This window comes from Colletotrichum chrysophilum (assembly GCF_026319265.1).
Source record: "Colletotrichum chrysophilum strain AFK26 chromosome Unknown scaffold_11, whole genome shotgun sequence".
NCBI lineage: Eukaryota > Fungi > Ascomycota > Sordariomycetes > Glomerellales > Glomerellaceae > Colletotrichum > Colletotrichum chrysophilum.
The window spans coordinates 307395-321185 of NW_026517298.1; the positions used below are offsets into that span (position 1 = coordinate 307395).

The 13791-nt window shown below is 54.9% G+C and overlaps 2 protein-coding genes across 2 annotated transcripts; one reads left to right on the forward strand and one right to left on the reverse strand.

The window, feature by feature from the left end:
* Nucleotides 1-2613: 2613 nt before the first annotated feature.
* Nucleotides 2614-5808, forward strand: COL26b_002296 (uncharacterized protein; the record flags this gene model as incomplete). The annotated part of the gene is made up of 1 exon (XM_053175222.1): nucleotides 2614-5808. The coding sequence occupies one exon, from the start codon at nucleotides 2614-2616 to the stop codon at nucleotides 5806-5808; it is 3195 nt and encodes a 1064-aa protein (XP_053040842.1).
* A 4528-nt stretch (nucleotides 5809-10336) lies between these two features.
* COL26b_002297 (uncharacterized protein) lies at nucleotides 10337-13346 on the reverse strand (the record flags this gene model as incomplete). The annotated part of the gene is made up of 9 exons (XM_053175223.1): nucleotides 10337-10866; nucleotides 10944-11146; nucleotides 11196-11315; nucleotides 11363-11894; nucleotides 11943-12315; nucleotides 12365-12522; nucleotides 12572-12754; nucleotides 12806-13124; nucleotides 13179-13346. 9 exons carry the CDS (start codon nucleotides 13344-13346, stop codon nucleotides 10337-10339), a joined length of 2586 nt encoding a protein of 861 aa, XP_053040843.1.
* Between the last annotated feature and the right edge of the window lie 445 nt (nucleotides 13347-13791).

Below are 13791 nucleotides of genomic sequence, written 5' to 3' on the forward strand. Positions count from 1 at the left end.
TGTGTGTGTATGTGCAGCAGGGCGAGGTACGAAGAGATATGATCAGTGTGTGCGCTCGCGCGCAGCGTCTTCCGCATTCCTCGTCCGGTCCTGGTGCTCCTCCTCATAATTTTGGCTACATTACACATGCTGCTGGGTGGCCCATTGCGAATGAATATCCGTACCCACGAGCCTCTGGCCTTACACCACTACCACGTCGCACTCCCTCAGTTGCCCTCCTCTGGCTCCCCTCTCGTCCCGGCACCCCCTCCACATTCAAGTCCGCAGGGCAGGGCAGCGCATCGCATCCGTACCTTGCCTTACAATTCTGTATGAGCGCCGCGCCTGAGGGTACATGACGGCGCTACTGCAAACCCAGGTACGTACTGCTTCCCTCCTCATCCTCCTTCCCATCCATCTGGGCGCCCATCTTGGCTCGCTCCCGTTTTGCCTCCACACCTTCCCTGCAAGCACAGCTCTGTGGAAGTCCCTCCCCCCCTGGCTCGCTCTCTCGCTGTCTCTCTGTCTTTCTGTGTGTGTTTTTGTCCCCCCAATTCGAATGCCTTGCGCTGTCCACCCGTCCGCTGTGTCTCTCACTGACGGACCAGGGTTGTCGTTCCTTGTCACTGCCCCGGGGGACCTGGATGGGATTGGCACCTGCGCTGGATTCTCTAATGGGACTCCCGGCTCTCGCAATCAGACCTTGCTCTACGCTACTTTTTACAGAGGAGGTACCTCACCTCTCAGTCAGTCAGTCCCCTCCACCAAGAGTACGGATACCTTACCTCGACCCGGCACGCGCTACGTAGTCCAAGTAAGGTACCTTGCCTCGCCTTGCCTTACACACACATACACATACAACACACACACACACACACACACACACACCTCTCCTTGACTTGACTTGACTTGACCACCTGGTGCTGGCGCTGGCTTGGGCGTCTTGGTGCCGGTACCTACCTTACCTATCCGTACCCTACCGGCGCTGGACTTGTTCGTTTCCCTTCGTTTCCACCCTCTCTCCCCTCCTGACCCTGACATCTTTTTTTTGCTCCTGGTGGTCTTTGCCCTTCTCCAAAATAAAGCTCTTGGCTATGCCTCCTTCCCGCTCCGTCCTACTCATAATTTCCCGGCCCCAACTACGGCTCCCACCCACATAAGACTTGACTGCCACCGCACACTCCCGTCCGTGTTCAGTCTGCCAGTCCAAGTCGCTCTTGCACCACACCCGCACCCACTGCACCTCGACTCATAAACCTCCACCACCACCACTGCCCGACGACTGGCCTTACACATACCTACCTACATTGCTGGTCCAACTACATAACAACCACCCACAACCGTTTTCCATTCTCAACTGGCACTCGCACACCCGCGCACCCGCACACGGCATACTGCTGCGCGAGAAGACAAATTCAAAATCAGAAGAGAAACTCATTGTGTGCAACAGACTGGGACTTTCCGACCCGAGGAATCTCCCCATTGACTCATCTGCAACTGCTGCTTCGCGTGTTGCGCCCGCGCGCACCCTCCCGAGCAACCATACTCTTGTTGCGCCGAACCACCGTCCACCCGATTCACGTTCGATTCTCTGCCGGACACGACCCTGCCCGACTTGGGATTGTATCTGGAACCTGCAACTCCAGCAACCAGCTGGCAAGGGACTTACGGAGAAGACTGTAGAGGGGGACCAGAAAAAAAACGAACGAGCATCCGCTGCGGGAACATTGCATTGCGGCCTGCCAATGCTGTCGGTTCCCTCGACCCCAACTTGGACATACGCCCCATTCAGCGACCTGCATACCGCCTGCCACATCACTCGATCGTCTTTTTGCCGTGAGCTTCTGCAGTGCTGCTTTTAGGCCACTACAGCAAAACACAAGAGACAGGAGCTCCGAGACGAAGGACGCACAACTGCGGCCACAATTGGCCCATCCTACACTGCCCGTCCGCCCTGCCACGCCTGCCTCTCGTCTCCTGCAGTGTCAGTACCCTGTACGACCTCCGTCGACGACCTTCCACGCCATACCTTACCACCCGCGTGGTCTCTCGTCACGTCTTAAGTGTGCCGCATCGCATCCCATCGCACAGCGCGCCGCCGACCCCAGCCCGGCGCTGCGGACGATCACCGCTCTCCCCACGCTTGCTGCTTCCCTCCTGAGCAATCCCAGCCTGCCAGATAGGCCCCGTGTGTGTGGAACGCCCACCTCTATATCTCAGGATCGACTTCTCCCACGCATTCCCCGCATTCTCTATCCCCTCTACGGGCCGTTCCACACGACCACCTCTCCAAGGATGCCGTCGCCAACACTCACCATTTCCATATAAACGACAGATCGTCCGCCTTGGATCTCCCCCGGGACCTCTCCAAGCTCCTCAGTAGCAAACGCTACCCCCACGACCATCATGTCCTCTACTTCAACTCCTACACAACACATATCAACGCCATCTCCCCTTTGCAAACCTACCATGACACCTCAGACTTCGCAGCTCAGGCGCACACGCCCAAGCCGTGTACAGACAAATCTCCCCTCAACAACAACAGCAACAGCAACACAACCACAGTCTACCATACCAGCCTCAGCCATTAGCTCCTCCTCCGTGGCCTCAAGCTCACAACAGGGCTCACCCATCATGTCTCCAGAGACTGCCGTCATGACGAGCAACAGCTCCGTCCAGGCATCCCCTGAACACAGGGGACGAGAGCTTGTAGACGACCAGTTCTCTACAGGTTCTTTTCAACTACCAGAGTCGGTTCTGTCAAGGAAAACCAGTGACAACTCACTGGGCCAGACCCTGGTGGGCAGTCCAAGTGCCATGTCAGAGGCCGTGAGCAAGGGTAACAACATCATCCGCCGCCTCTCCAACCGAGCTACTGCCAGGTTCTCTCGGCGCAGGACGTCCTCAGCGGCGCCCAACAGCCGTGATGGCAGTGTCGGTCCTGGCATGCTCCGGCGTAGAAGCGACAGCAACAACACGGCCCCACCCGACCTTGCCACGTACAGCGACTCGGACGATGAATTCGTTGATGAGATGGACGATCTCCGGTCTCTGATCGGCGGCCTCGACGGGGCTCTCAGAGAATCCTCCTCAAATAGCACAACAGCCTCACTCGCCGGCTCCACCTCCCCTTCAAACACCACTGCCGGCCCTGTCATCCCATTCCAGCTGCTCAAGGGCACCTGGATCAGGAAGGTATCCAAGAAGAACTGGAAGAAGCGCTTCGTCCTCGTTTTCGATCAAGAAGCGGCCAAGATTTCATGGGACAAGAACAGGCCCCACAAGTGCCTATACATTGACGACATCAAGGAGATCAGGACCGGCTCCGACATTCGTCAGTACCGCATTGACTACGGCGTTCCGGAATCTGAGGAGAGCCGGTGGTTCTCCATCATGTACGCCGTGCCCGACAAGTCCAAGACCAAGATGATGCATCTTGTTGCCGACGACGACAGCACCTTTTACAACTGGGTCACCACACTTGAGGCCATTTCCAAGCACCGACAAGACATGATGGCCTCGCTTATGGCGTTTAATGACCGTGCGATCCGCGATTACTGGGTAACCGAGATGAACAAGCAGTGCCTCGGCGGCGAAAAGCACCCGAATCCTATTGAAGAAGGCGACATTGACTTTGACGGGGTTCAGCGGGTCTGCCGGAATCTCCACATCCATGCCTCGCCCAGTCAGCTGCGTGCCAAATTCCATGCGGCTGATGTCACCAACACGGGTCGTCTGAACTTTTACGAGTTCCAGACTTTTGTGGGTTACATGAAACGTCGTGACGACATTCGCCAGATCTACAACCAGATCGCGGCTTCTCCAGACCTTGGCCTTACCCTCAAGGAGTTTCTCGGCTTCCTGCGCGAAGTCCAGCGCGAGAACATCGATGGTGACCTTGCCGCCTGGGAAGCATTGTACGCCAAGTTTTCGCGCAAGTTCCGTACCAAGGATGCCGAGAAGCTTGACGCTTCCCTCGTCGATGGCCTCCGAATGGGCGACGCCGCCTTTGCCGCCTTCCTGACCTCCACCTACAACCTGCCCGTTTACAAGGAACCCAAGGAGTATACCCTGGACCGACCTTTGAACGAGTATTTTATCTCTAGCTCTCACAACACTTACCTGCTCGGCCGACAGGTTGCCGGTCTGTCCAGCGTCGAGGGTTACATCTCAGCCCTTGCCCGCGGCTGCCGCTGTGTCGAAGTTGACTGCTGGGATGGCGCCGATGGCCAGCCTACTGTCAACCATGGCAGAACTCTCACGACCTCGATCAGCTTCCAGGAAACCATGACGACCATCAATAAGTACGCCTTCGTCAAAACCCGCTACCCCCTTTGGATCTCCCTGGAGGTGCACTGCTCCCCGCCGCAGCAGGCCGAGATGGCCCGCATCATCAAGGAGACTTTCGGTTCCCGACTTGTCACCGAGCCCCTCGACCCCTCTTCCGACAAACTTCCGACCCCCGAGCAGCTCAAGGAGCGTGTCCTCATCAAGGTTAAGCGCCCTCAGCCAAAGGAGGAACCCAAGCCGGCGGAGACCACTGGTCGTCGACGAGGCAATAGCCTTACCTCGCCGTACCCGAAGCCTGTGCAGCTCGACAACAGCGTCATCCCCTCGCAATCTCTTCCTCAGAGCCCGATCCTCAGCCCGAGCCTCTCCACTCGACGATTGGTCAGCAAGAGCCGTGTTAACACCATTACAGAGGGTGAGGTCCAGGACGCGTTGAGCAGTAGCACCAGCGACAACGACAGCGCCGGCGAGCGTGTGCCTGCGAAGAGGTCTTCGAACAAGACGGTCAAGGTGCTTGGAGATTTGGGTGTCTACTGTGCAGGACTCAAGTTTGGTGGATTCGACACTGCTGATGCGAAGGCCTACAACCACATCTTCTCCTTCATGGAATCGAGTTTCTTCAGAAACAGCCGTCTCAAGGAGGACAGGGTAGCCATGGACCGACACAACATGCGCTACATGATGCGTGTCTACCCCGATCGCACCAGAATCACCTCGAACAACTTCAACCCGATCAGCTACTGGCGCAAGGGTGTGCAAATGGCGGCTCTCAATTGGCAGACATTCGACCTCGGCATGCAAATCAACCAGGCCATGTACGAAAGCGGCACCGACAGATCCGGATATGTGCTGAAGCCTACTGAGCTCCGAGAGATCAAGAGGTTGCCTGAGGAATGGTCTGGCAAGCGAGAGCGCAAGGAGGTGACTTTCAGCATCGACGTGATCTCGGCGCAGCAACTCATGCGACCCAACGGCATGCCGGCCAACAAGCCCGTTGACCCGTACGTCGAGGTTGAGGTATTCCACCCCAACGACAAGAGGGACAAGATGGAGGTGGACCCCACCATGGCGTCGGTCTCGGATTCGCCTCTCAAGTACAGAACCCAGATCATTCAGGAGAACGGCTTCAACCCCATTTTTGACGGCAAGTTCACGTTCAAGGTCACGACCAAGTTCCCCGAGCTCATCTTCGTACGTCTGTCGGTCAAGCTCTCCCACAACGGCGAGAGCTACAATGACCGGCCTCCAATTGCGACGCACACCGCCAAGCTCAGTGGCCTTAAGCGTGGCTACCGCACCTTGCCGCTGTTTGATCATAATGGCGAGCAGTACCTCTTCTCCACACTATTCACCCGTGTCAGCGTCGACTCTGTCCAGACGGTTCTCTTTGAGAACCCCGAAGATAACGCGGACAACACTAGCACTAACAGCAAGCCGCGAGGCATCGGACGCGTCTCCAATATCTTTGGGACTCGCTCCAACAACATCAGCCCCAAGTCCAGCATGGACAAATCGAGCTACGACGGCTCCTTGGGCTAAGCGCCCACTCTGATTGGGCCAAATGCGTTCCTCTCTGTACCATGCTACAACCCTCCGACTTTCACTTCTTGGCATAAATTCGTTTCCTTTTCAACCAAGTTTTGTATCAGTATCGACAGAGATTTAACGACAACATCCCCGGGCTCGCAGCCCCGGGACGAAATGACACGGCCGAAACCAAAAAAGACAGAATTCCCACAGCGCGCGCCAGTTTTTTGGATCTAATGTGCGATCAATACCCCTTTTGGCATTCGACTGCGGCGTACAACTGGCATGGATGAGAACTTCCTGGTGTAGTCTACGACTATTTTTCTTTCGCTCACCCGCTTTCCTTGAAGGATGCGAGTTTTTTTAGGGATACCAACGGGCATTTCAATTTCCTTTGTATGGGATAATCATTGCACTGGGACGGCGAATATGGGCATGTGTGTCACCCCGAGAGCCTAGGAGCCGGGTAGTTGACTTTGAATGGGAACGGAAAGCATATACCACATGTCGAGGACGGGAAGGAGCATAGAACTGGGATCAGTCCGACATGAGATGAAAGCAAGAGTCGAGAAAAGACCATAGGCAAAAAAAAGTTTTCTTTTTGTTTCTCAAGATGAATGGTATCACAGTACACACAATTGAGGGGGAACAGAAGTGACATTCGCTCATCTCCACACAGGCATTTGATTCCTTGATAGCGTTGGACATGAACCGGTAGTAGCATGGGCAATCGGCGGCAATTGCATGTGTCGGAGAATGAGCATTGCGGGAGGGCCTTGGTGTCCGCAAGCCGGGGGGAGCATGGCGGGATTTAGCATTGACGTGAAGCATGATCACCTGTGTGTGGAATGGCATGGGCCGGGCGGGGAATTCTCTCTTGTTCTTTGGGTAATGGGTGGACGGACGAACCCAGAGAACCATGTGAGGGAGAAAAGAGAGACTTCATTCATGGTTTGGCGTGGCCCGGCCGGGGTGGCCAGGTCTACGAGGAACCGGCGTTTTGACTTTATGAGCATATTTTGTTGCTATCTTGTTGCTATCTTGACGAAGCTTATGAGACACTCAATGAGGAAGGCAAGCTGTGCTGCATCCCGTGGGCAAACAAACATTTGCCGGACGGGGGCGGGGCAGGTTTATCCTTTGTTTATTTCATTATGACAATGATGATGCATTTATCTGCTGTTCATGGGGAGATTGTGATGCCGTTGTGAGGTGTTTGGCTTTTGGGGGGATGGGGCCTCGGTGGGAAATGGGGGATCCATCCTCGCTTACGGCCGCTGTGGCATGGGAATGCTGTGATTAGATGAGGGGAAGAGTCCTGTCTCTTCTCCTCGGTAGCGGGCTTTTCTTTCCCATCCCGTCATTTTCGGGGTGGGCAAAGTCTGTTTAATTATGGCTACGGGTTGTCTGTCGTTCGTCAGGACAACTTGTTTTAAGGCAGGTAGGTACTTTTGCTTCTCTTTTTTGAGGTTGGCGTCGTGTTTTAGTGTGCTTGGTTATGGGAAGTTTAGGCAGGATGGAGAATAGAAATTGGCCATGGGGGGGAAGGATGAGCGTGTTATGGCGTCTCAAACATTGCATTTTCATGAGAGGGAGAGGGGGGAAGTTGACTTTGGGAGTTTGCCAAGGTTTGGTCTTGACATTACGGGGGGCCAAGCAGCTAGGCAGACGTCGAGTTTCCCTGTGTGTTGTATCTTTTCGCGAATGTGTTGAAGTTTGGGGGGCTTTGTTCCGTTTGCGAATACGTGTACGCTCTCGGCTCTCCCTTTTGCTCCCCCTTTCCAGGCCTTCCAGGCCGTCTGCCAAGCACGGATCGATCGAGATCAGACAACAAATTTTTTTTTGAAAGGTGATTTGATGCGTGGGGTCGGGCACTTCTACCATGCTGTATCACCGTCTTTCCCACATTTAAGGTTTTGGGGGCGGTTTTTTGCTAAGGGGGCCCGCGTCTTGAACCACGCCCACCCTCTGTGTATACGAACACCCACGAAGCCACACTCAGCAAGGGCTACGGATACATTTATTGCTGCGAGCAGTAATTACTCCAGATGTGCACCCTGAGATCATTTTACCAGCCTCAATATGTGGCTTAGTGGGTGTTTAGGAAGCAGGGGGAGGGGGTAGGTGTGGTGCAAGACATGAAGTGGTGCCATGGCGGGCTGGGCTGGGGCTGGGCCGTGCTTCACATTCCGAGCTTTCTCAATTCAACATCGCCGAGCAAGCTATCTTGTCTTGGGAGGTTTCGTACATGACAAGGTATAGGAAACAACGCAAAAGTCTTGGAGCTGAGTGACGAGCAAGCATGCCCATCCTATTTGGGCGTTGTAAGTATGCCTCGCCTGGGCTTTGCTTCGGTCTGGCTTAAAGGATTTCTAGTGGAATGAAGTGGAAATTCTTCCTCGGGGAGAGGACTGGTAGTTTTCACTGAGCTGGGGGTCGCTTCTTTTAATCTCCGCGTTGGGATCGGGGGTTGAAGACGACGATTGTCTCACATTTCGATGAGCTTCCCTCCAGTTTGATAGAGCGCCATCCCTAGGCGGACAAGGGTTATGGAGGAAGCATGGGTCGAGATATTCAGTCGGGCCGTTGTCAGGTGATTGGGGGCGATTGGAAGTTCGCGATTGAAGAGGGGAACAAAAAGCACGGGACTTGCGGCAGAGGTACACGGATTGAACGTTGCGTTCATGATGGTGACTGTGGGCGAAGGGCATTGGTCAATTGGCGGCCGGATTTGACGTAACGAGGTACTGGGGACCAGCCGCCAATCCCGTTTTTGCCGTGGCATCCGGAGGCAGCTCCGGGAGAAAGGAGCGCAGTGAGCGAATGCAGAGCCCGGATGCGAGAGGAGGCAGAACTGAGAACTGGTCTTTCACTGGATGAAAGATAACGGATGGATGGATGGATGCGAGGCGCGGTGCGGTGCGGTGCGGTGCGGTGCGGGGGTGTTGATCAATTGCGGGAGGGCCAGAACGAGAGCTGGGCGCGGGCATGTCTCTGCTGAACGGTTGCTTGGCATTTTGGCTTGTGCGGAGAAGGATGTGCCGGATGCAATGTCACGTCAACGTCGCAGAAGTATCTGAACTGCGGGATACTTCTTTCCTGTCAGTGGTGTAGCACATGACCAGTTTTGAGGGAATTTGGTAGCGGTCCAGGCTGGTCAGGCAAATTACCACGGCCTGTTTTGACAAATGCAGTCTGGGATGAGAATGCGAGGAGGGGGGTTTGTACAAGCATGTAGACGGTGGAATGCACAAAAGCGACGGGCGACCCGGAGGGCGGAATTGGACAGGGTAGGGATGTTGACGGGCAGGCAGATCATCGCGCTTCCTTCTTGACCGCCCATGCATGGAACATTCGTTTTGCGTTGTTCCGAAGGGGGGCGTCGTTCTTTTCGCTTGGCTCCTTCGCCCCTGGCGGCTCGCAGAAGGGTCCAAGTGAGCAGCCAGAAATGAGAATAAACAAGGTTGACGTGTAAAATTTTGATTGTAGAGTTTGGAGCTAAGGGGAGAACTGCTCCGGGAATGATTGTGGGTGGTGTACGGCGTGCCGTGGAAAGGTGTCGTGGGGACGGCAAGTCTCTCTCTATTTCGGAAGCTTGGAGATTAATCAAGAAACCTGAAGACGAAGGGGAGGAAAAGGGGGTGTAAACCAAGCTGGAATGGGGACCGTAAGGAGTCGACCGGGGGAATTAAGTTTTCCAAGGTCCTCGTTGTTTTTCTGCCTTGGCCGTATCTCATCGGGCTTTTTTGCTCTCAACCGTTACACTGAGGAAAAGGGAGGCGACGGTCTAGATCGCGATCCATGAGAAAATTCTGAAGAAAGGGACACGCGTGTTTTTAATGAAGTGACATTTGACAGAGTCGCACCCGGCCCATATCCCCGGGTTTCTCTGCCAGTGGGTGACTCGACATCATTGAGGCGAGAAACTTCACAAGTGATGAGATTAAATTAGATGATACACTGTTGGTTCGCGATACACGGACAACATAAAATCAAAAATAACGACAGCAATGAGGGGGAGCAGTGCAGCACACAGAATGTTCTCCAATTCCTCAGAGTGGAGATTTGGGGTGGAAGGTGCCGAGGCCGACAGGGTTTAGTCGTTGCGTTGGAGAGTGTGGAGAAGGGGGGCGTGCGTGCGGGGAAGAAACAAGACGCGAGCTGCGAGCCAGGGGGGTGTGGGTGTGTGCGGTTGAAGCACGCGGTGTGGTGCTAAAAGACATGGAGATGCACCGTTTTGGGTTGGATTAAAGACGGGTTTTACGGGTTCCAGGAAAAGGGGTGGTATACTAGAGGTTTCGATATTGGAGGGGAACGAATTGATGCGCGCCAGAACGATGGAATAATACACGAGAAACCCTAGACTGCGTTTTGTGCGCGCGTGTGTTGCCTTCAATTCCAATGTCGCCCCGTTCCTCATCTCAGTTACATGCATAGGCTACGTCCGTCCCTAATCTGTAAACGTCCATGTCAACACCACTGGGACTCGCCGGGACTTGCGCCTGACCGCCCGGGCCCTCCGGCAAACCCGTCCGGTCCCCTAGGCGAGCACGGGGCTTGGGTTCTCCCGAATCGCCCGGATGGTCTCCCTCATCCGCGGGTTAGCGTCAAAGCTAGCCTCGATGAGGTCAACTACCTCGTCCGCGGAAAAGTACAGGCTGAGCTCGCTGTCGCACCAGAGATACTTAACCTCGTTGAGGTTCGACTGGAGGACTTCGCTGAGGTACTTGAGCCGGAGCCACGTGGCGGCGTACTGCGCCGTCGTCGGGATCTCGTCCTTGCCGGACCCCGACGAGGCTGCCGTCCGCGACGGGAGGAAGAGGTCGTCAAGCTCCGTGATCTTGGCAATGAGCTGCGCGATCCTGTAGGCGTCGTCCTGGCCGATGGAAGACGACTCCATCACGTCGCTGATAATCTTTGATGAGATGGCATCTGCGAGGGACCCCACCGCCTGGTACCACACGGAGCGCGAGAGAATCGATTCCCATGTCACTGCCAGGGATCTGACCCGCGCTACTGCCGAGTCCACGCAGCTGTCTAGTTCATCCTGTTGCATCAGACTTTGATCGCCTGTGCGTCCGCGTTAGCCCCGCGTTTGGTACTACTGCGCGAACGGGTAATCATCAGCCCAGCCTAATGTTGCTTACCTCCTAGCAGATCTCGAAGGACCGTTTTCTGCACCCCGAGCTCATTAGTGTATGCGCGCGTCGCAAAGTTTTGCAGGCTCTTGATGTCGTTGTCTATGCGCAACATGTTTTGGGCACGTGTCGTCAGGTCTGCACGCGACTTCCATGCTGACGCCAGCTCGCTTAGCTTTTCGGACAAGTACATGGCATCGTTGTAAAGGAACCTGTCTCTTAATTAGACTCGAAAGGATTGTTAACGAGGCCGAGACTTACATGTTTCCGCCGATATCAAGTGCGTAGTAGTGCGGTGAAACGGCTCTGAACATGGCCAGTGCAAATGTTGGTAAGCTGAACAGGCCCGGTGCCGCGGCTGCCACAGGACTGTTCTCGAATCTAGGGCCATTAGTTTGATGTCTCGATAGGTAAAATGCAGTACTCACTCTGGCCGAGTAAGAGCCGCACCGTCCTCTAATATGGCGAGGATGAGCTCCAGTACTGGCTCTGGCATGGACGATATGTGATAGATCTCCTTCAGCACCATTTCCCTGCTCTCGTCTCCTGCTGGAGTTGCCATCTTTTCTTTCTTTGCGGGCGATTTCCTGGGCTGTGGTTTAGGCTCAGGCTCTTGCGCCGGTTCTGTCGCGTCTTCGTCTCCCCAGCCCCAGGCATCGGCTGCGTCGTCCTCGTCCGCGGCTGCTGGTTCCTGACTTGGCTGAGCTGGTTCCTCCTCCTTCTTATCTGCACCTTGGTCTTCATCGTCCCAACCCCAGGCGTCTGCTCCGTCGTCCTCTTCTTGGCTTTGCTGAGTTGTGTCCTTTTCTTCAGCAGGCTCGTCATCGACTCCCCACGCGGCACCCCAGTCATCATCTGTTGCAGCCCCGGCGGCTGCGTTGTTAGCTGTCAACTTCTTGCCCTCTGAGCGAGACACCATCTGCTTTTCCACCTTCTCGACTTGCTTGGGTGCGCCCAGACCTAAGACGTGTTAGCAAGTGACGTGAATTTGGCAATTGTGTTACAAACCATTCGAGAGCTGGTTGCGGACAGAGTCAAGTGCGGTTTCTCTACACTTGGCGAGCCAAATTGATGGTGCGCTTCCAACCCACTCCTTAAGCTCTGTGAAGCCTGTGAAACCATTTTCTTCGAGAACCTCGCAGAAACCTCGCGCAGATTGAATCACGGCTTGGAACCGGTCGATGTCCTTCAATGTCGCAGGAACCGCGCCGTCCAGCCAGACCTTGACCAGTCTCGGGATCAGGTCGCTCATCATGATCGGACTGAAGAACATTAGGAGGTCAGGGGTCAATCTAGCTGCCAGGAACTCGACCAGCTTGCGGAGGTCTGTAAAAAGCTCGTCTATTGTCCGGCCGGCCTCGCCGTTCAACTCCACTACATTCTGCGAAGCTATTAGAGGGGCCAGGTACCGAACTCCAGTGAGTGCATACCTCGCTTGCACGAATCGAAGGAAGAGAAGAAGCTTCAACATCCATCCTTGGCGACACAATAGCCTGGTCAACTTCGTGCCATAGCTTGGACATTCTGTCTTCGACCTCCTTGTAGGCCTGAAGCCCGATGATGGCTTCTGAGAGGGTCATTTGCTCCCCTGGTGCTGTTAGAAGCAGACTTATTGTACGTGTTCGTGGCAGGCCTACCTTCTAGTTTTCCGTAGATGGAGAGGGACCCTGCTTGTAAATCCGTGTGGACAAGAGATGCCCAAACGTGGTCAAAGACGTCATGAACATTGGATTTGAGCTCGAACGCGCGCAGGTCGAGAAGCCTCATGACTCTGCAAGTCTTCTTGTTGACAGGGACGGCATCCAACTCGGTCCACGACTCTGTTGCCTGTTAGCATTCTCCATATCTGCGTCGATGCAGGTTTCCCGTACTTTCCAACCACCGCAGCGAGTCGATGATGCGCCGCTCGTTCATGGCCTGCTCAACCTCCCCCAAAAGCTCATTGACATGCTGGATACCCCTAAGCGCATCGTGCAGCTGTTCCGTATACATCACCTCTCTTTCCAGAAAATGTATGTGTTCTTCGGCATCTTGGATGGCCTTTCCAGAGACCTGTGGAGCCTCTGATTGTCGCACAATATCATCGGCCAGCCTCTTAGATCGCAGGATGTCTTCTTGTAGCGACTTTGCGTTGCTCACCCACGAGCTGACGTCCCCTTTTGTTTCCTCGTTTATCGTATGGATCTCGGTCTAAACACACATCAGCGGGCCGTCGCTCAAGTCCGCAGCAGGGCCTTAAGATACCTCCAATTCCCCCTTGGCCTTTTCCAGCGCATCGATCGCCGGTGACAGATCGGAAGACGAAAGCGAAAGGGACGACACCTGCTCGTCTGGGAAGCTTCCCTCGAGAGCAAAAGAAACAATGGCGTCCCCAAGCTGCGCAGATACCTGCGCCTCGGTCGCGCTCGCCATTTCTGCGATCCGGGGTTGGGCGCGAACTGTGGCAATAGCTTCGTGGAGCTCGATCGTCGCGGAGCTGGGTCAGGTCGGTGTGATGGCGCTCGAGGTCGAGTAGTAAATGGTGATCGGTTGCGTGCAAGAAGGTAATGCGTCGGTAATTCTTGAGACTCTCGAGATTTCTACGTCTAGCGAGCGTTCATATCTGTTCAAGAGCAAGAGGGCATTGCATCGTCGCAATGAACCATGGGCAGTTTTGGCACCGATGGCATAGCTGTCCCGAATACCACCTTGAGCAACCCACGTCACAATCCGTGTCGGAACGGTACGTATCGAGTGATTCTCTCCGAAGTTCAGCCGAGTCGCATGCTGCCGATAAGATATGATAAGATAGAGAAGGGAGGCAAGAGGCCAATCGGAGCCTGGCTTTCCGCCAAACGTGCTACGGTAGGGGGGGAAA